The 23,702-nt window shown below is 37.1% G+C and overlaps 1 protein-coding gene across 2 annotated transcripts in view; it reads left to right on the top strand.

Annotated features, from left to right (window-relative positions):
- N (neurogenic locus Notch protein) overlaps positions 1-23,702 on the top strand; it is a 427,418-nt gene that overhangs the window by 124,509 nt on the left and 279,207 nt on the right. For both annotated transcript variants that reach the window (XM_076770843.1, XM_076770842.1), the window contains exon 3: positions 23,297-23,568. In XM_076770843.1, the coding sequence (XP_076626958.1) occupies positions 23,297-23,568 (272 nt within the window). The remainder of the gene's footprint in view (positions 1-23,296; positions 23,569-23,702) is intronic.

Here is a 23,702-nt window from a genome sequence, read left to right as displayed (position 1 = left end):
ATTTTTCACATACATTATTTGTTTTGTTATTGTGGCAAAGTCGTACTTGACAAATTTTTCGTTTGTTAGAATATGTTGTATTTGATGATGTTGCAGTTGATCTTTCAGCTCTGTAATCGGTGAAAAACTGTTCTGCTAATTGAAACAAGAACTGTTTTTCTTGTATTTGTATTCCTGTCGTTTCTTTGTAAAGGATCCAAGCATTTATAGCAGCCAAATCTAAAATATTGAAAACTATTTGGAGGGGCCATCTACGAGAACTAGATTTTACTGTATATTTTCTGGCCATTTGATCCGTCATATCAACTCCAAATTTTGTTTTGTTATAAAATTGAATAGAATCCGGTAACATTTTTTTATTACTTTTATCAATTTTCACAATTGATATATATATAATAGTTACAGTATGCTGGGCTGTGGCATCAAGCAGTCAGTGATCCTCCTTCCCCCCTGAACTATGTTATAGCGCGTTGAAGGGGAACGACAATTTATCATGAATTTGTATGTTATCATGTGACGGTAATCAAAAAAAAATATAAACTATTATTCCAATCCACAGCCGATCTGGTCATATAAGAAATTTACTCAATTCAATAATAAAAGTTTTTGATTATTTAAAATTTCCCAAGTAGTCAAAATGACTGCTTTTGGGCAATATAGGTATAACACACACACACATATATATATATAATGAAGGAGGGGGGAGGCAACTACAATTATTAATAAACGCATTTATATGTTGTATAAAAAGTCACAAAATTCTAAGAAACTGTGTCATTATATACATAATTGTTTTTCTAATTGAAATTGAAAAGCAGTCAAAATGACTTCCTTAGGCAATCTAGTGTTAAACGTTAACTGGAAGCTTTGCATACGACCGAACGATGACATTCGTCTAGATTTATCCGTGAACACGTTCCTATGTCTTCGCGAATTTTATTCGTCCGCTAATCCGCCGTTACGTGAATCCGCGCAACGGGAACGAGTTCGGTTACAAGCAAAAAGTCGAACCCGTTCGAGCCGCGCGTCGGAAATTCGCGCTCGTTAACGAGTAAATATGAATATTGAAGCGAGCGCGGGAAAGTTGCTACCCGGTGTTGCAATCGTCCAGACTTTTAACCGCTCGTGGAAACGGATTCGTTCGGTATCCGGGCCGGTTTTCAGAGCCTTCGACTACCAGGGTAGCGCTTCGAATCCCTGTTGACAGTTGTTTACGAGATCATATCTGCGGACAGGTTTCGATTAAGCTCCGCGGCAAAACTAAAATTGCAAAACGGTATTGGCGATCGGGAGGAACTTACTTAATATTCCAGCCGATAAATTGCAACGCCCATAAATTAATTCTCGCGTCGATGGCGATCTTTTCGACTTTGAGTCGATCGGGAGATAAATAAAAGTCTTGTCCAGATAACGATTTTGAGTGGCAAGCGACGTGTACGAGTATACTTGTTATTATTCTACTTGCCACTGGTGGAATATGAAATGTATGAAACGTACTTTTTCGAAGTTTGGGAATTTTTACAGAGACCGCTATAGCACCTTTTGGAAATTAATTTACAAGGTTTATGTATTTGTGTTTGAATAACATTTTAGAATTTTTTGGGTTGAACAAAGTTAAAATTGGCAAGCTTTACTTTAGATTCTAGGATATTTAATGGTCGGTCGAGGAGTATATAGAGTGTTCCTGGGAAAAATTTTAATGGGAGATTTTAGAAGCGAAAATAAGACGAAAATCAAGAATACCAATTTCTTGATTGAGGCTTCCTTAAAAAGAATTTTTTTCTCAAAAGCACGTAGGATTTCGGGAGTGTGTCTGTTCACCAAAAATGATTGTAGTTAACCCCCGCAACCGAAAATAATTTTTCCAAAATGATTTGAATTTTATGTAATCTGTTATGTAATTTTATGAAAATTTATGTAATCCTCCATTAGTTCATTGTCTTTAAATGCTTTAAAGTTGATTTCTACTTACCAATCTGATAAGAATCAACATTACGTAAAATAATTCAGTTGAGATTGAGAGTCCGTTTAAGGGTTAAACACAAATACAAATATATAAATCTAAATATAATAAAAATATAAAGTCTGCGAAAGATACCATAGCAGTCTTTGTAAAAATTCCTCAAACTTAGAAAAAATGCATTTCACGATTGATCTTCTCCCAAAGACTCGAACCCCCTCGAATGTGTTCCAGAATGTAAAATGCAGAATCTCTGATTCAAGTCGATAGTATCCAACTAAGCTTCAAGAGCTCGGCGCGTCGGAGATCGAATCGCGAAGAGGAGTGGCCGCGGATCATTAATCCGCACCGAGTGTAAATGTAGGTCGAAGCACATCGTGTTCCGCGATGAATCTTGCGTAAAGGTTCGCTTTCCGCTGTTCGTGTTCTTTCTCGATCGTTGCGTGGACGACGTTGAGTGATCGATCAGACCGCGCGAGAAGAAAAAAATTAACGTCATTTCACCGAAACGCGGAGCGATCGGTCGGTCGTTAGCGGGAAAAACTCGACGGCGAATCGTCGATATCGGGTTTAAAGGGTCATTCTACCTTGCAAGCAAGGAAAAAAGATATTTTTATGTATTTATTATATATTTAACTATATTTACGAATTTTTGCAATGCATAATATCCATTGATTACGCAGTTTTTGTTGATTAACGAACAACAGCTTTTACGTACAGCGTCCGACTGCGTAAATAATATTTTGCAAACAAGTTAATTAAAGTTAACAAGATAAATTTGGTTATCGAGTGAACTAAGATCTTTTCAAAAAAACGAAAAATGGTACAATGGTAGTTATTTTACAAAAAAGTACTGAATATTTTCATATATTCGGTTGCTTTTATGTTAATAAAGAAAAAATATTGCATATATCGCAGCTATCTTAGTTCGCACGATAGAGAGACTAGTTCTAAAGATACTGTATAAATTTGATGTTGATATCTTAAATAGTTTTCATGTTATCGTCTACACAGTGCCGAAAAATGTAGGTTCGAGAAAAACAGCATTAAAGTTTTACGTCTAGTTGTTATACCTGCGTGTGGTACATTTCAGCAGGCTATAACTTCGTTAGTTTTCTGAATTTCAATTTAATATTTGCTAGATATATTCTCGAGACTACATACTAAAAGAAAACGCAAAAAAATTCGATCTTTTTAATCCCATAAAATAGAAAGGCCCCTTAAAATTTTACGTCCAGTTATACCTGCGCGTGGTAAATTTCAGCAGGCTATAATTTCCTTAGTTTTCCGAATTCCAATTTAATATTTGGTAAACATATTTCCAAGACTACGTATTAAAAGAAAACGCAAAAAAATTCGATTTTTTTAAACCCACAAAGTAGAAAGGCCCCTTAATGCGACCGACGAAGCCGTGTTCCTCTGCCCTAAGAGCCCCCCCAGCGATATAACAGTCGCCTTTTACCCTCTTTCCGTCCATTGGTTTCCTTCTCGTCCCGTCGCGTTCCAACGTTCACGTTTCAGCCTCCTTCGTCGCCGGTCCCCCGGACTTCTTGCCTCGCTGCTTTTTTCCAACCGAGCCACCAAGTAATTCGAGCTCGTGCCGAAAGAAGCCGGGGAATTTGCCGCGGCCGAACGCGCTCGAATTTGATGGTTCCGGTGCCAAATCCGACGACGATCTCGCCGCAGACGTCGTTACCCTTTATTTGCTGTCCACCGCTTCTTTATATCGCTGTTTCTTTCTTCGTTTCGTTCGATCTCCGTCCTTGTCTTTTCCCGCAGTTTTGCGCCGCTTTTTCCTACGCAGAACCCGTCCGTCGTGACTCACGAACGTGCTCCTCGCGGCGAGGGACGCTCCTCGAATCGAAGACGCGTTGATATTTTTGCGAAATTGGGGTGGAAAACAGGAACAACCAATCTTTTTCTGTGGCTTTTTTATCGTGGATGTCGATTTAATGGTGATTCTTTTTTGTCAATTGATAAGTAAAGTCGTTTAGAAAATTATTTCACGTTGAAATACAGTGATGATTCTTAAAATGAACATTGCTTTGGGGTTGGCAAGTTCTTTTTGCCGCGGCTATTTTATTGTGGATGTCGATTTAAGGGTGTTTGTTTTTGTTAATTGATAAGTAAAGTCGTTTAAAAAATCATTTCACGTTGAAATACGGTAATGGTTCTTAAAATGAGCATCGCTTTGGGGTTGGCAAGTTCTTTTTGTCGCAGCTTTTTTATCGTGAATATCGATTTAAGGGTGTTTCTTTTTATCAATTGATAAGTAAAGTCATTTAGAAAATTATTTCACAGTAGTACGGTAATGATTCTTAAAATGACCATTGCTTTGGGGATAACACGTTCATCTTTTGTACTGAGGAGGCAAAATTCGACACCAGAAAATATTTTTACACAACGATACTGTTGTAAGATCACTTTAGATGGGAGGGATAGAGATGGTCAACTTAGGAATCACTACTGGAGTTCATTTTAAGAATCATATCAATCACTAGTGATATCTTTAAGTAGACGACCTTTCTTAAAAGCGACTATGTTTGGAAGTATGCAGTGCTATGAATTTTAACTTTTTCTCGACAAAAATATTTTAAAATGTCACTGAAACGTATATAAACAAAGCTTGTAAATTTGGCTACGAAAGGTGATATAGTTTATTCACAAAAAATTCCCAAAGAAAGTTTAAATAATGCACTTCACATTACAAGATGCCCTTAAATGCGCCTTCATATATCACATTTATTTTTTTTTCTTTTGTGAAACTAGATTTTACCTGTTGCTTTTCTATTATGGATGTCGATTTAAGGATGGTTTTCTAATCAATTGATAAGTAAAGTCTTTTAGAAAATTATTTCACCGTAGTATGGTAATGATTCTTAAAATGAACATCGCTTTAGGGTTGGCACGTTTAAAAATGATGCGAGATGATAAATTCGATTGAATGCATGATACTTTCCAGATTTTTCTGAAATAACAATATCTAAGTTATTGATGGCTTAGACCTTAAATAAAATAATCAATATTGAGATGCTTAAATTTAAATAATTTTGTCTATCTTTCATACAGTGGAGGCTAAGATATTGTAAGATTTAAAAAAGAGAATTGTATTTGGAACAAATGTACAAACAATATAATTATGCAAACGAATTTGAAACACACTGAGCACACAATCTTTTTGCAGAAATTAATAGTATATATTTTTTTCTTGAAATGAGAAATATCTTGCTTTGATTTTCATAATATAGTCCCTGGAATTGAACACGAAAAGACACAATTTTTACTCGAATCATCTCATGTATTAAAAATAAAAGCTTAATATTTCGTCTAATGTCACATAAAATCGACAGAAAGTCTCGCGAAGTGACAAAATATTATAAAATTGTGTCTTAAAAAATTCGATAACGTCAACAATTCTCGCGATTTTCATCCACATTGCACCATAATCAAATATACTTTTATTTCTCGTAGTATTCCATATTCATTTATGCAAATCGTACAATATAATTCGAGGCAAATTCTCCACCACCAATGGTCCCGCCATCGACGGGGGAAATATTAAGAAATAATCAATGTTTTGGACGATCCAGGGGCGTATCTTCAAAATTGTCGTGAATTCGTCGATGCTCGATCGACTTGGAGGATCCATCCTCGCGAGATCCTCAATTTACGATGCTGGCGCTCGTTTTGCTCGCGCTTCGTTTTCCGTTCGTCTGGGACTGGGCGATGTTATTACCGGCTAAGTGGACGATTCGTAATGACACCGGAGGCTGCCATTTTAGTGCTAAGTGACGCGCATTATCGGCAAGGGATGACGGTAGTTCGTTTTATATTTTTTCCCCCGTTCCCTCTTATTTCGAGCCTTTCATCTACACGATCCGATTTTTTTGCGAAACGAGGGGAAACGTCGGTCATTTTATCGAACTTCATCGTTCGATCTTCCGTCAGGAAATTCGATTACGGTACTAGAAATGGTTTTGATGGAAAAAGATAAATGTTTCCAGCATCGAATAAAATATTAGATATTCGATCTGCATCTGGATAGTTTAACGTGTAATATACGGAGCATAATTCAAGAATGCTTGCAATGGCGTCCAGCCCAAACGTAAGATCGATTGCACACGTTTCGATTCGAGAGCGATCGAAAATCGATAAATTTGTTAACCTACATAACCGCGAAAGCTGGTGTATAAACGATAAAATATGATGTATAGTTCCAGGGGAGAAATTAACATAAAAATTCAATAAAGAATGTGCTTGGTCATCCTAGTAGATTCTTTCCAAAGATTGCCTCCATTATTCATCAAAGGAAAGTGTTACAGTACCCATTTCTGGAACATGTATTCTTCAAATGGCCACAAAGTAATAACAAAGTTATTTAAATTTAAACATCTCAACATAGATTATTTTATTTAAGGTCTTGACCATCAATAAGATATTCTTAATTTAGAAAAATCTGTTAAGTATCGTGCATTCGATCGAATTTATCACCTCGCATCATTTTTAATTTCGTACTTTGCGAGATTTACGTTACAATTTCGGTATCGTTCTTCCAAGGACCGACGTACTAGAAATAAAAATAATCTTTTACGACCGATAAATACACGTGGATAATCGGAGCAAAATCGCGAGACTTCTTCCCCGTTTAATTATCGAATATATTCGCGTAAACAGCTTCACCGGCGATATTCGCGCGTATCGAAGACGCGACGAAAGTTATTTAAGGCGAGGCGGCAGTTTAATGTCTGCATTTTGTCCCCCCGGAGTTTCCCGAAGACACTGTCCAGTGTTTTCTGGCCAATTAAACGTCGAACGGTCGGCGGGCGCTTGTTCTTAACGCGTTGCGCAAAGCGCAATTTCAGATGCTCGTTTAGATAGCGCGCGGTAAAATCGCGCAGCCATTCGTCATGTCCCGCAAGAAGAAAGAGACAGAAGGCCCGTGAGGGGTTGGACCCCGTTGGATTTACGAAGCAATTTCGGCGGACGATCCGTTAATTTCCGGACGATACGTCGCGATAACTTCGGGGAAATCACGGTTATCGATCTTTTTTCTGAGGGGGGATGCCTTTGCGCGGGGTTCCGACGCCGGGGACCCCGGAACGAACACGTCTTATTAATTGCCTGCGAACAACGTCCGTTTCTGCACCTCTGCGAACATAATGAACTTTTTACCGGGCCCCGGGGACACCCCGAAAATTCCGCGACCCCGAAGCAACGCGGAAGCAAACCAGGAAGTCGAAGTACGTATCGCTGCTTCGTATCCACGGCGACGCGGACACGAAAAAAGTATTAACTTCGTTTCTGTCGAGCAAAAAAATTTGTAGCTTTTTAATCGTGCAAAGGATGTATAAATATCAGTTCGAACGGTTAATGTAACTGAATTTCACGATCGATGTGCCCTCTTTTAAAAATTGACGTTCCATGTCGTTGCAACTTTTGGAATTTTTTATTTATGTTGAGGTTTTTAATTATAGAGGGTGTTCGACGACCCTCTGGGAAAAATTTTAAGGGGGGATTCTGGAGACCAAAATAAGACGAAGATCAAGAATATTCGAATAACTATAATAGGTAGACTGCGTCGAGATCAAAAAATTTCAAATCATTCTAAAAAAATTATTTTTAGTTACGGGAGGTGATTGTAATCATTTTTTATGAATACATATACCCCAGAAATCCTGCGCACTTTCGAGATAAAAATTCATTACCAAAAATATAATGTATGGCTAGAAATAGTTCTGCGAAAATTCATATCTTTAAAAAATCATAACTTCTCAACGGATTGGAGGATTTTAATGTTTCAAAATGCAAATAACGCGTATTGTGGTCGAGAATATGTAGAAATTCTGAGAATGTTCGAACAATTGTTCTTTAAACCCATAAAGTGAGGAAAGCCCCATAAAAATGGTCCAATTTTCAAACCACCATAATTCCTACAATAGTGAATATATTTCAATGAAATTTATTTCTAAAGTAGAGCTCATGGATACCTACAACAAGGTATTAGGCAAATAAATTTATTACAAATGAAAAACGAAGTTTTAAGAAAAATCGACAGGAGGTAGCTGCTTAAATTTTTCGGCGAAAAAAAAATTATTAATTATTCTAGAAAAATTATTTTCGGATGCGAGAGTTAATTACAATCATTTTTGGTGAATAGACATATCCCCGAATTCCTACACACTTTCGAGAAAAAAATTCCTTATCGAAAATATAATTTTTTCCAGAAATGCTTCCTCGAAAATGCGTATCTTTAAAACATCATAACTTCTGAACGAATTGAAGGATTTTAATGTTTCAAAATGCAAATAACGCGTATTTTAGTGCAGAATATGTAGACATTCTAAGAATAATCGAAAAGTTATTCCTTAACCCTGTAAAATGACAAAAACCCTATAAAAGTCGTTCAATTTTCAAACAGCCATAACTCCTACAATAGTGGATATATTTCAATGAAACTTTTTTCTGAAATAGTGCTTATGGGTACCTACAAATAAGTATTAGATAACTTTTTCGTACGACGACAACCAAATTTATTAAAAATGAAAAACGAATTTTTAAGAAAAATCGACAGGGGGTAGTTGTCTAAATTTTTCGGCGAAATTGAAAAAATTCAAATTATTCTGGAAAAATTATTTTCAGCTATGAGGGTCAATTACAGTCATTTTTGATCAATAGACATACCTCCGAATTCCTAAGTACTTTCGAGAAAAAAATTCAGGGGGTGCCTGAATTTTTCGATGCAAATAAAAAATTGTAAATCATTTTAAAAAAATTATTTTCAATTGCGGGGATCCATTATAATCATTTTTAGTGAATAGACATATCCCCGAAATTCTACGCACTTTCGAGGAAAAAATTCTTTACCAAAAATACAATGTCTGGCCATGAATGATTGATTCCCCTGAAATGTCATGCGTATGTTTAAAAAATCATAACTCATGAACATGTTGGACGATTTTAATGTTTCAAAGTGCAAGCAGCGCGTATTTTAGTGGAGAATATGTAGAAATTCTAACAATATTCAAAAAGTTGTTCCTTGGAATACACACTGGTATTCTTGATTTTAGTCTTATTTTGGCCTCCGGACTTTCTCATTAAAATTTTTCCCAGGGGTGGCGGAACACCCTGTATATGTTTCATTTCTCAGTATTGTGAAATTAACGATATTAACGATGTAAAATCAATCGGTGATCCAGCAGATGACAGTCGATTATCTACTTCGTTTTATTGACTGAGTGAGATTTACGATTACAGTTTGTACTGACAGTTTATTTGTGAGGCGAGCATTTGTCGTTGAAGTATAAATGTTTTGCGACCTTTCGCGTTTCCTATGTTCCACGGATCCGTAATAAGCACCAACGAACGAAAAACTGCGAATATTTCTAAATACTGTTTCGTCTAATTTATCGTGTGAAAGAGAGACGAGAACTAGGAAGAGTGCACGGAAATTGACATGGAACCGGCGCTGAGTTTGCACTCCCACGTAGCCAGATACATGATTCATCGGCGTCGACTTAATTGTCTTATTTCGTCGGGCGAAAGTGGCAAAAATTCTGTCGCGACTCGTCCGGGCTGTCAATCAGAAGGGATTAGGCGTAATTCGTGTTTGAGCGCTGTCTGTATGGACGCACCTGTCGGTGTTTACACAGAATTTCATATTTTACCGTCCAATTAGCACCTGCCTACGAGATATCATAACGCGTTAGACCCTAGAAATGGGTTTGGCCAGCTATGAAAATTGTAAAGGTTTGTTTGGGTTATTAGTTAACGCGTCCAACGTCATCCTGACAGCTGCAGTTTTCCGTCAAAGAAAGTATCACGGTCGGTTGTAAAAGACGATAATTAACTTCGTGCCACCGTTCAACCCTTTAGCTTTTAGGCTTGATTTACGGGAGCCAATTGGACATCGGGATTACGATTCGAGGAAACTCGAGGAGAAAGCGATCGAATTATAGGTGTCGCAAAATTTATATGCTTAAATTTATATTCTTGTACGACAGCACCTTCATTATAATTTTATTTAAAAGACGTTTCATCAAGATCAATGAATTTTATTTTCAGTGTTAAAAGTGTAATATAAAAATTGTGCAATCTAGTGTTCGATCGTGATTTATTTCTGTTGTGTCTTGAAAATGTTTTTTTAAAAAACATTCCATTAAGACCAATGAATTTTATTTTCAGTGTTAAAAGTGTAATATAAAAATTGTACAATCTAGTGTTCGATCGTGATTTATTTCTGTTGTGTTTTGAAAATGTTTTTTTAAAAGACATTCCATTAAGACCAATGAATTTTATTGCCAATGCTAGAAGTATAATATAAAAATTGTCTAATAAAGCGTTCGATCGTGTTTCTTTTTCTGTAGTGTTTTGAACACGTGACGTTCACGAACGCGACGATTACTCTGCATTTTTAAGCGGGTAACGTTGTCGTGTCTAATAAACCTTGGTGAAACTCTAAACGCTGTTCAGTAAGCTGCTTTGTAATTGAAGACCGCCACAATTAACTGGCGTCGCTGGGTGAACTACTTCGTAAAACAAAGTACTCTTCCTTCGCGTGCCTTTGGAACCATTTTACACGAAATTGCATCTATCTCGTAAGAGTTAGAACAATAAAAAGCTTAACAAGGTGCCTGACGTAATGGAGCAGTCATTTTTACGAGAAAAATGAACATTTATGGCTGATAGAGATCTCTCCTCTACGTTCGGTCGTAGTAATACCTAATCTTGTCAGTAAGCGTTGAAAAATAAATTTTATTAGAATTATTCGTTGAACTTTCAAGCACTTCTTTTGATTATTTCTATGGTAGCTGTTGCTGTAAAAATGTACGATTATTTAATAAATCTTTATGCATTTTATCGAGTTAGCTATTACTACTAAAAAGGAGTATCGACAGATTAACTGGAACTGGTGGAACTGGTGGAGTTAAAACAATTAATTCCCAAGTTGAAACGTTAAAGGAAAATAAATTTTAATGAAGTTAGGAAAGTAACTACTAGGACAACTTTTAAGTTGTGCAGCTTACAATGGACTAAAATCAAAGTTTTGGTCTTGTAAACAATTTTAGGCTTCTAGACTGGCAGTCAATGTGTTAATACGATGAAAAAAGATTGAATGACAAACGAAATGAGCGTGCACGGGACCTTCAGACTACCTCATAGTGGTATTAGTTGCTGACAATTTGCATCGAAATGCGAATTGATACGGGGAACTGCAAATGCACCTCATTGGATCTGCAAATACGACCAGCGATGAGGGTGTGCTTGCCTCTGGTTCGGCAGTATCATTGATTCGAAATCTCGATCGAGTGCACGTCGATCGATTTATCAAGCTTCGACCCCCGGGGGATGGGGATACCCATAACTGACAATAACAAACGATGATTGAAATCGCACGACCTGCCTGCGATCGCGATGAGATCCGCATGTAATACGAGCAGAAAATCATCGCAGATTTTCTATCTCTCGTAAATACGATTGCAACGATAATACAATGTCAGGAATTACTATCGAAACGGACTCGATATCCAATAAGCATAATTTAGTAAAAATTACTGAAAGTTTTCAGGAGCCCTTCATTTATTGAACATCAAATTTTTCTGTTTCAAAAATTTATGTTTACTTTGTGTGTATTGTTTTGGCTACGAATAAATTATAGCACACTTTATGGAGGTCTCAGTCACATGCTATAAATATCACATGATATTCAAATAAATTTTAATACCTTGCAAAAATTTCTGCAAGTATTCAGGACCTCTTAATTTATTGAGCATCAAATTTTTCTCTTTCAGAAATTCATGTTTATTTTGGGTACGTTAACACATTTTTTTTTAAGTTACGTGTTCTATGGATACTGGTACAGTGGTACAAATATTTTTTCTTTTACGATAGAAGCTCATATGAACGTCATGTAGAATCAGTTTTATTAAAATGTGGAAGTATCCTGTAATTAAATTTTTGTCTGTTTATAATGTGTAAAAGGTCACGGAAAAATTGCAGTACACTTTGTCGAGGTCTCATTTGCATATTATAAAAATCACACGATATTCAAATGAATATTAATACCTCAAAAAAATTTCTGTCCTCGAAATAGAACGCTGGTTAGGTTCTTAATGGGTTACTGTGAAGTGCCAAGACGGTGTTATAAAAATGTTTCTCCATAGAATTCTTCAGCTATATTAAAGGATTCTCTTGTTCCTATTCTATCATATTTGTTAAATCTTTATGAGTTTACTGCTGTCGTAAATACCTTCTCAAAATATATTGTCCAAATATGGTTACATGATAATGGATCCTTTAATATTCGAAATCCTGTTCAGCGGATGATTCACCGTGCTCGAGACGCTTGTTAACCCTGCGGAGGTCGCGTTTGATCCGATAGGTACAAGCTAAAACTTTTTATGAATACGTTTAAAGGACACAATTTGCCGACAAAGAGTATTACATAATACAATAAATCTCTGTATCAGTGATTTTCAATTTTATATTCCCCAAAAGCATTTATTGAACTCCTAAGAATAGAACTAAATTACTATTTCGTTGGAGTATCTTTTATTTATTTATTTCATTTCATATACAATACATATTTTTGTAGAGCCTTGTAGAAGGTTGTCTCGACCTCTAAATATAATAACTCGTATCTCACTTGAAGTATTTCTTATATTTTAGCACATTAAGTGCATTCTGTTTGGAAAATTTAAATTTCCCATTAATGCATAAATATTCAGTTTAACAATAAGTATCACAAAGAGTTTACAGAGTAAAAGCCAATTAAGATGCTAAAATTATTCACCGAAGACAAATTTATTTACAATGACATATTTCATTCGATCAAATACAAAAATAATTCAGAAATAATACATAAAATTATTCCTTGCTTCATTAAATTAAACACACATGCCCAAAGGATTTCAACGACGAGTAAGAATGTATAGATTCCAGTAAAGGCATCCAACAACTCCATTTATCGATTTAATAAATTTCAAACGGCGTATTTAAGGGTGAAAAAATTAAATTCAATTTAAATGTCGCGCCATTAAAAGCGCGGGAGTCGTTTAACCGGATAAGTCGCGGAACGTCGACATACTTGGATCGTCGTATGCGAGAGAAAACACTGGTTACAGGTTTTTGCGTCGTGTATATCTGCACTTGATCGTTATTTTTGCGCAAAAGTCGGAGGTGGAATCGTTCTAGTATCGACGACTATTCATCGTGTCCGCGGCATAATTCACTGTCGTCCGATCGGGTTCGTCCGCGGATCGACAGCGGCGTATCGGTTCGCGACATTCCGCCGGAGTGTTTACAGACTGATCGAGAGCCCTGGCGACGATCCCGCCGCAAATACAAGTCGTCCTTTCGTTCTTCTTTCGGGGAGATTTTCTTGCTCGCGGCCTGTGTACGATCTATCCTTATAGACTACGCCGCGTCTCGCCACATATAGAAACCCGAACAGGGGAACCTGGGGAGAAGCGCCTCGGTCACGAAGAACACCTGGGTATGTCGTATACGGCCCTTGACGGTTGAAATTAATTATTTGCTGGCGAATGAAACCGCACTCGATCAGGAAGGCATTCGAACGGACTTGAAAATCACTCTGAAAACAATATACCAGTTTATATTATAGAGGTACACTCCTTGTTCCTCGATATAACGTTAAATATCGGTTGAATCAATGTTTTTTTAACAGAGTTGAACATTCTGATTTGTTTAAGTACGATGCATAGGGTGAAAAGTTGCAGAGGTCAGAATCCTTCGAGAATTTCTTAATTTCAATTCTAGGATTTACATTGTTTATCGATGAGGATGAGCTTACAAGGAATATTAGAATTCTTTGAGAATTTTTTAATTTAACCCTTATCACGCCAAGAATTTTACAGAGTGATTTGCATCCAACTTAAAGGTTGACAGCATTACTACCGGTTAGAGTGATAAGGGTTAAATTCTAGCAAATTTTTGGTTCCAATATCTATAAGTTTATTCTTACCTCCATCTTTGATTAAGTGACTAGATACAAATTTTTTATTATAACGTTGTGAACTCTGTTCTTGTCTCTTTCAAAGTATAAAGGAAGTTTGTTATTTAATATACAAACTATCCCAGTGATTATAGTACAGTAAAAGAAGGGGTGATTTATGTGAAAAAGTATATAGAAAATGCATTAGAATACAGTTTGTTTGTACAGTGCTTTGTTTTCGAGAGAAGACTTGAGACATCGATGCAAGTAGAAACGGCAAGTCATGGCCAGACGTGGCGGACATATTGTAACAAAGCCATTGGCGTAGTATAAATATTCAAATTCAATTATCTCGAAAACAAAGCATCGTACAAACAAATTTCATAAACAAATTTTTCACACAAAAATAGTCTCTTCCTAATCATACCATGATTACCAGAAAACATTCTATATAATATTTATAATTAAGGCAATAAATGCATTTACAAAGAAAAACTAATTTGAGAACTTACCAGAAGTTATAATATTCATAAAAATCACATAAATTACATAAAGTTGATTAAAATTATACACATTGCATAAAATTTATCAAAGATTCTTGAATTCCTTACTGAAAAACGTGTAACTCTGTTCTAGAGTATCGTTTCTTCATCAAGGGGGATGTTATAATGTTTTTGTCTCATTCAAAGTGTATAGGAAGTTTGTTGTTCAATATACAGGATATCCCAGTGATATACATCGAAATTGTAGAATAAAATTTCTTGGTGCAGTACTTTGTTTTCGAAAGAAGACTTGAGACATCGATATAAGTAGAAACAGTAAAAAAGCCATTGGCGTAGCATGAATATTCAAATTCAATTATCTCGAGAACAAAGCACCGTACACACAAATTTCATAAACAAATTTTTCACACAAAAATAGTCTCTTCCTAATCATACCATGATTACCAGAAAACATTCTATATAACATTTATAATTAAGGCAATAAATGCATTTACAAAGAAAAACTAATTTGAGAACTTACCAGAAGTTATAATATTCATAAAAATCACATAAATTACATAAAGTTGATTAAAATTATACACATTGCATAACATTTATTACAGATTCTTGAATTCCTTACTGAAAAACGCGCAACTCTGTTCTAGAGTATCGTTTCTTCATCGAGGGGGAAGTTATGTTTTTGTCTCATTCAAAGTGTATAGGAAGTTTGTTGTTTAATATACAGGATATCTCAGTGATATACATCGAAAATGTAGAATAAAATTTCTTGGTGCAGTACTTTGTTTTCGAGAGAAGACTTGAGACATCGATATAAGTAGAAACAGTAAAAACGTCATTGGCGTAGCATGAATATTCAAATTCAATTATCTTGAGAACAAAGCATCGTACACACAAATTTCATAAACAAATTTTTCATACAAAAATAGCCTCTTTCTAAAAAACATTAGGTATAATATTTATAATTAAGGTAATAAATTACTCACAAAGAAAAACTAACTTGAGAACTTGCCAGAAGTTACAATGCTCATAAAGATCGTATAAATTATATAAAATTTACTAAAATTATACACATTGCATAAAATTTATCAAAGATTCTTGAATTCCTTACTGAAAAACGTGTAACTCTGCTCTAGAGTATCGTTTCTTCATCGAGGGGGAAGTTATGTTTTTGTCTCATTCAAAGTGTATAGGAAGTTTGTTGTTTAATATACAGGATATCTCAGTGATATACATCGAAAATGTAGAATAAAATTTCTTGGTGCAGTACTTTGTTTTCGAGAGAAGACTTGAGACATCGATATAAGTAGAAACAGTAAAAACGTCATTGGCGTAGCATGAATATTCAAATTCAATTATCTTGAGAACAAAGCATCGTACACACAAATTTCATAAACAAATTTTTCATACAAAAATAGCCTCTTTCTAAAAAACATTAGGTATAATATTTATAATTAAGGTAATAAATTACTCACAAAGAAAAACTAACTTGAGAACTTGCCAGAAGTTACAATGCTCATAAAGATCGTATAAATTATATAAAATTTACTAAAATTATACACATTGCATAAAATTTATCAAAGATTCTTGAATTCCTTACTGAAAAACGTGTAACTCTGTTCTAGAGTATCGTTTCTTCATCGAGGGGGAAGTTATAATGTTTTTGTCTCATTCAAAGCGTATAAGAAGTTTGTTGTTTAATATACAGGATATCCCAGTGACATACATCGAAAATGTAGAATAAAATTTCTTGGTACAGTACTTTGTTTTCGAAAGAAAACTTGAGACATCGATATAAGTAGAAACAGTAAAAAAGTCATTGGCGTAGCATGAATATTCAAATTCAATTATCTCGAAAACAAAGCATTGTACAAATAAATTTCATATACAAATTTTTCACACAAAAATAGCCTTTTTCTAAAAAACATTGTGTATAATATTTATAATTAAGGTAATAAATTACTCACAAAGAAAAACTAACTTGAGAACTTACCAGAAGTTACAATGCTCGTAAAGATCATATAAATTATATAAAATTTACTAAAATTATACACATTGCATAACATTTATCAAAGATTCTTGAATTCCTTACTGAAAAACGTGTAACTCTGTTCTGGAGTATCGTTTCGAGGGGGAGGTTCCGTTTGGAGGCGTCTAAGTTTCGATTTCAGCAACGATAAGATGAAATTTAAGAAACACGCGTATTCAACGGTGGTAGATTGCGATTGATACGCGTTATGCGCACGCACGTCGAGCGAAATAAATCTTGCAGTGTGTCGTGGGGCCGCCTCGAGGTTGCCCATTACCGGAGAGAATGGTCAACCATAAAGTGCCTTCGTTTCTTCTTCTTTTAAACAACGTTGCTCCCCAACAGGCAACAAAGCAGAATGATGATGCTACTGGACGGAACGTTACTGCCCGTGAAGTCTCTGATTGATACATGCTGCGCGTACACACCACTCTTTGATGCAATCATATTCGCGTGCGGATGAACACACGCGAAGCAACAGTAGCGTAGACATCTGCAACAGTGGTACGTTGGTGGTCCCCGGGTTTACAACGCTGGATAGAAATGCAGTCTCGAGTGCTCGATTCAATTCGATCGAAAATGGGGTTGAGTTCGAAGGGTAGATGAAATCGTTGTTTGACGATCAGGAATGGGTACAAAACACCACAGAAAGCTGAGTTCAATGAGGTACAAAGTACTGTCACGGCTGAAACGACGTTTGTTCGGTAGATTTAGTCGAATTGCGTGCATTTTAAAAATACAAAAATTTTTAGTTGCAAAGAAATAATTAAGATTCGTTGATGTTGTGAAAAATTATTTTATGGGGTTGCAAAAGTTCTTGGGGAAATAAAAATTAATTTTTTGCAATGCTAAGGAATTATGGAGAATCTTAAGTTGACAGATTTGCATAATTTAGTATTTATTGTATTACGTAATTATCTTCTTTTTTGTATTAGATCTGCCTATATATCATAGAAGGGGGAAAAACAATAAATATAATACACGTTATACATAAATAATTTTAGTTGATTGCAATGGAAGTTTACTACATATTTGTACAGTATAAATTTTATCTATTTTTCACTCATATTTCTAACTTTTATCTTACGTTTTATGATATAAATTTGTACACGTATCATTGTTTATGTTTCCTATCTCATAAAATTGTAACGCCTATTACATTTTTACTGACACTGTATCATTTTCTACATATTTATTATTTTTCTACTATACTAAATCAAATTGTATCGAGTTTTTCTCCGCGTTCGAATTTATACTACAGCTGGTGGAAAACGACGAACGAAAAGGAACGCTTGAAACGTATATTCGCTAAATCATAGGACGCGTGTCCCACATTTGTCAATAAAATTACTGTCCGGTTTCATAGAGCAACGCGTACGCGATAGTATAATTACAGTGTACTTGACATGGTATCATGGCGAGATAACTACGTTCGTACCGGTTAGAGGAGCACATAAACATTCATGTTTATCCTACGCTTCGTAATAGAGAATTTTATAATTCGTACAGTATTAAAATATTCCAACAGCCATCTTCAATAAATAAAATTAATTTTTTAAAACATTCTTATACATCTTGCTGCGCTAATTTGTAACGTGTAACTGTACCTCTTTTTTTAAAATAGAATTACATAATCTTTCTTACGGAAATCGATTCGCGTATCACAAGTTTTAATATATAATCCCAAACTAAATAATCCACAAGATAGTTCAACTTGGATCATTTTCTTATCTTTACAACCTTATTGGCGTTTAGTATCATAAGTCTAAGAAAGATCTAGTAAACTGATGTCACCTTTATGCGCGGAATGACCCAAGAAAATGCAAGAAAAATAACGCAATTTTATTTTTAGAAAAACCGTACAAAACAAAGCCACTCAATTCTACATCTTCTCCATCTTCGATAGCTTTAAAGAAAACATCTTGCGCGTAACTGAATATTTATTTTTAAACGCGGGTACCATCAATCAATCGCAAACGTGGCGTAGATAGGAGCAAAAAACGACGAGCATTAATTCGAATAAAAATCTGGTCGGACAAGATGCCTGAAGCTTGTTATTCGTTGACAAAACTTGAACGATTCCGCGAAACCGTTAGGGACGCGTAAGCGGTGTTTCATAAACGACCGGTGCCTTGGCTAAAGTAATACATCCCGTAGGAGGTACACGCGCGTGTAACGTTGGTACACGCGACAATCGGTGGCACCACGGTGTGTTCGTTACGTCCCTGCGGTGCTTAGAAGGGAATATTCACAGATAGAAGTCAATAAATCCAACCGATGGTGCTCAACGTGCTCTCAGGCCGTGCCGGTAGTCCAGAAGAAACTCGCTGCCGGCAAATAATGGCCGTGGAATCGTCGCTTCCGTTTATAGAGATACCGGCTGCAGCTTTCTAAGCACTCGCATACGCGATATCCACGCCGAGAAGAAGCCGCGGCGAGGCTGCCGTGGAACTAACTCGGGGAACCAGCTGTGTTGCCCTCCAACAATGGACGCCGATGGCGTTCTACTCTTTTACCAGCTGGATTTTTATTCGTACCGCGAACTCGATGGAACCTGGATTTTATGTAGAGTTCCGTTGCTCGGGCTCGAGCAGAGAAAGATAAGTGACGGCGATGAAATGTTGCAATTAAGTCCACTGTTTTACCTGTAAACGCGACCATTCTGTATTCTCAAAATCTGTGGGTTGTGGAGTAGATGGAAAAGGAAAGGAGAGGGGAGAATTTCGTCTTGGATTGAAATTGGGGATATTGGGTAGTCGGTCGAGCGCTTGCGAGAGAAACTGTCCCTCTAGTGGCAAGTACGGGAGGCAATGGACCCCACAGGACCACGAGGAGAAAGGAAATTCGGAATTCGTAATGCAAGAACTATTGCTACGTCGATCTTCGAATTGCTTCCTGTTGGTGATATGTTATCAGTTTCTGTCAAACAGAAATCAACTATCAGTCACGCAACTTCGCTATATTACGCTTATCGTAGTTGCAATTTTCAGTTTAATCTGTTTGAGTACCGATCTGTAGTGTTTAAAAAGTATTTTAATAACGTGTGATTTTTAAGATATACAGTTGGAACTGAAATGCACTGTACAATATTTTTTAAAAACATTTCTACAGTATATTAAAAATACAAAATAATATTCTCAGATTTCCTATTAAAATGGGGCTTGTAGAATCTTACTTTCCCATTTAAAAAAACATCCCCTAAAACAATACAAGATATCAATTTAATGCTTATTGGGTTAGTAGATTGCAACTTAGGGGCTGATTTCGCGGTCAATAGCTGGCTAATCGATTATCACGATAAAAAGAGGAACTTAGCATAAAAACGCCGTTGGTCTTGATATGCAAATTCCTATGAGTCATCTCAGCGCGAACGTATTTTACCTCGTTTGAATAACTCACGACCTGCGCGATCGTACATGAATTCCATGTCGCGCAAGAAACTCTAATTCCGTCACATTCTAAAGTCGAGGTGAACGAGTCGTTCCACTTAGCAAACGGATCCAATTTGTCGCGCGTCGCTCGGGAAATTATCGCGGGAATATTCGAATCGGCGGCGCGCGCACGCGCCCGGAAAGAATTCGAAAAAAAATTTTACCCAGGCGTTTCTAAAGGCTACGAACAACAAATCCTTGTTTCGGCCGCGTAAAACATGAATCGCCTCTTAATGAGACTCCGGTTTCTCGTTTCTTCCGCGCATCGACCGCTTCCAAGGGCGATCGATCAGAGACTACAATGCAACTCAGACCGCCATTAGGACCCGTTAGCTATTCTTTATAATGGCCCGGCAGGATCTAGCTTCACCTTTTCGGTGGACGGTTACAACAGTCACTGACCCCCGTAGAAATCTCTCGGAGAGCACTGCGGTTTTCTTTCAAATTGGTCTCGCGACTTTTACAGAATTTATAGGACGCCGACGAGCAGGTAGTTCGCCTTACGCGGACGGAAGCGAGCGATTAAACGAAACAATAAAAGAAAACTTTAATTAAAGACCCGCGAGAGAACGGTTCGAAGCATGTAATTCTCGGGGGCAGAATGTTTCTTCGAATGTTTCTTCCAGCAACGAAATTTACTGTACGTTCTTTTTCTTTTTTAATATATTGACATTTTCAAATTTATTACTCATTGAAACGTGTTAGAACGTGTGAAATATATTAGACAGAGTTTAAAACTCGCGGTATTGGCGCCATAGTCCTATTGGTCATGCGCGAACCAATCGCGTGTTTCTTCCTGCGCGACCTGTGCGCGTTCTTTTGTTAACGTGTCTCTGAAAACTATGCAGAGATGCCAGAGTCAGCACCCGGTGCCCTACTCACACTTACCAGATCACGCGTACGTGAGCTCGTAGAGTTTCGGAAAGTCGACAAAGGCAAACTGACACATGCCCTTTTTCTCGATTATTCCGAAGCTGCCCGAAGTAATTTCGGACCGCCTCGTGGGAGGAGAGAGAGAGAAAGGCTCACATTTGCCTTCTCGATCTTGAACAACTGAAATCCGACCTCACGTCAACGGCATACGATTCGGAATCTCGATTGCCCAGGTATTTTTACTTGCCTTTCCTAGAGTTCATTACTGAACTCTGCAAATTACTCCTGGTTTCTATTTGCCTTTGATGACCTCTGATGACCAGTGCTGACAAAAGTACAGAACTCCCGACAACTTTTCACACCATACAGCGACTGTTACTGACTGCTCCTGATTACTGCTTGCCTCTGCTGGACTCTGCTGACCATCGCTTATATTTCTGACAACTTATAACGATTACTACTGACTTCTGCTAACCTCTGTTGGTCTTTGCTGATCTCTGTCAGCGTGTGCTTGTCTCTGCTGAACTTTCCTGGCCTCTGCCGAACGCTACTGACCACTGCAGGTATTTCTGATAATGTATAACGATTAATACTTACTACTGCATGCCCCTACAAGTCTCTGCTTGCCTTTGCAGGTTTCTGCTTGCCTGTGCATGCCTTTGCTGGCCTCTGCTGAACACTGCTAACCACCCCTGATGCTTCTGACATCGTATAACAATTACTACATGCTATTGTTCGCCCCTGCTGATCTCTGTTTGCCACTGCATGCCTCTGCTCGTCTCTGCTGACCGCTGCTGACCACCTCTGATGCTTCTGACAACATATAACGCTTACTACTTGCTACTATTCGCCCCTGGTGATCTCTGCTTGCCACTGCTGGCCTCTGCTGACCACCGTCAGAAATTCCAGGAGTGGTCAGCAGCGGTCAGCAGAGGCCAGTGGAGACCTGTTGACGGGAGGTCGGATATTAGTTGTTCAAGAGCGAGAAGGCAAATGTGAGCCTTTCTCTCTCGACTCCACGAGCTCACGTACGCGTGATCTGACATAGTGTGAGAGAGCACCTTCGGTGCCTTTCTGGCATCTCTGAAACCATGTGCTTTGTACGCACGTCGCGTTGTAGTGTGATTGCAAATTAATGTATATTTCTGCCTGAGAATACAATTTCAATACTCTTACATATTCGTGGAGCCGTGGGAGTGTTTATTTCAAATCGATCCATCGCTCTAAAAAGATAAGTAATAATCGTAATACAGCCACAGAGGATTGTCTCAAAGAACTCGGGAGTGAATTAGATTAACTCGAGATCAGAGATCCTGTAAGTTATATTTTAATATATCACAGAATATCTTTAATATTATATCTTAAACTAAACCATTTGTAATGTTCTTAATTATGTGTAAAATAGTATACTACGTATAAACCAGAATTTACTGTGGCATGAGGGCGATTCTCACCTAACCTCTTTCAGAACAAATTGCTCATCTTAAGAGGAGCTATTGTATATTAATTTTAATGTTTATTTCATTTGTAATGTTCTTAATTATGTGTAAAATAGTATAATACGTATAAACCAGAATTTACTGTGGCATGAGAGTGATTCTCACCTAACCTCTTTCAGAACTAATTGCTCAACCCAAGAGACTGTACATTAATTTTAAGGTTTGTTTCCTTCGGATTTGAATTTATTAATAAATTAGAGACTTGTTGTCTAACATAAACGATCGTTTCTGAAATCTCAGAATCATTCTCTGGAAACGAATCGAGATTACGGACATCCGTAAGCTTGTCCGAGAGTTTTCAGTACGACGCGAATTTTATTTACAGTGGCGGACATATACTTACGAACACTTGTTAAGATTAGATTCTGTTAGTAATAAAACATAGGAAAGGCATAAATTAATTAGTACTACGTTTTCTTAATGAGATACATATATATTTAAAAAATACATGAAAACTATTAATTAACTTAAATTTTAAACAAGATAACAATAATTAGTCTTTCTTGCGTTTCGTCTTACGGACATACAGGTGGTTCGGCCATCCCTGGGGAAAATTTTAATGGGAGATTCTAGAGACCAAAATAAGACGAAGATTAAGAATATAAATTTCTCGACGGAGGCTTCGTTAAAACGTTATTAAAAAATTAAATTAAAAAATTTCAAATCGTTCTGGAAAAATTATTTTCGGTTGCGGGGGTCAATTACAATAATTTTTAGTGAATGAACCTACCCCCGAAATCTTACCCATTTTCTAGAAAAAAATTCAGTTCGGACGGAACTTTAAACGTTAATAACTCTTTAACGAAGCCTCCATCAACAAATTAGTATTTTTGATTTTCTTCTTATTTTGGCCTCATAGAATCTCCCATTAAAATTTTTCCCAGGGTTGGCAGAACACGCTGTATATACTCAAAATAAAATATTTTCAACCACAATATTGAATTAAAAATAAGTCGAATTGAAACTCGAATCGATCCACCGAGAAACGTAAAGTCGAATCCAGTGTTCGATACAGTTCGCGTCGGTGTTAACGCGATGTTCGGTTTTGTTCCAGTTGTACGTCCAAGTACGTGGGCGAGTACTGCCAGCATCTGAACCCCTGTCACACGGGGGCACGTTGTCAGAACGGTGGTTCCTGTTGGGTGAAAGAGGGCATCGGGGGTGGGACGCCGTCGTTCACCTGTTCCTGCCCCGTCGGATTTACCGCGAGCCTCTGCGAGATACCGATCGACAACGCGTGCGACTCATCGCCTTGTCTGAACGATGCCACTTGCATTCTCAAGTCGCTTCGCGAATACGCTTGCACCTGCGCCACCGGATATACAGGTAAGGATTTAATAATTTCGCTCGTTAAAATCTCGACGACGGTTGACAAAGTGTCCGGTAGGCGAGATAAAAATTACCGACGGACCGAAACGAGCGGTTTCCATGTGTTCCTTCGATGAAGACGCCCAAGTCCG

The sequence above is a fragment of the Colletes latitarsis genome, chromosome 8 (assembly GCF_051014445.1).
Source record: "Colletes latitarsis isolate SP2378_abdomen chromosome 8, iyColLati1, whole genome shotgun sequence".
Classification (NCBI taxonomy): Eukaryota; Metazoa; Arthropoda; class Insecta; order Hymenoptera; family Colletidae; genus Colletes; species Colletes latitarsis.
This window is presented reverse-complemented; position numbering and strand designations above follow the sequence as displayed.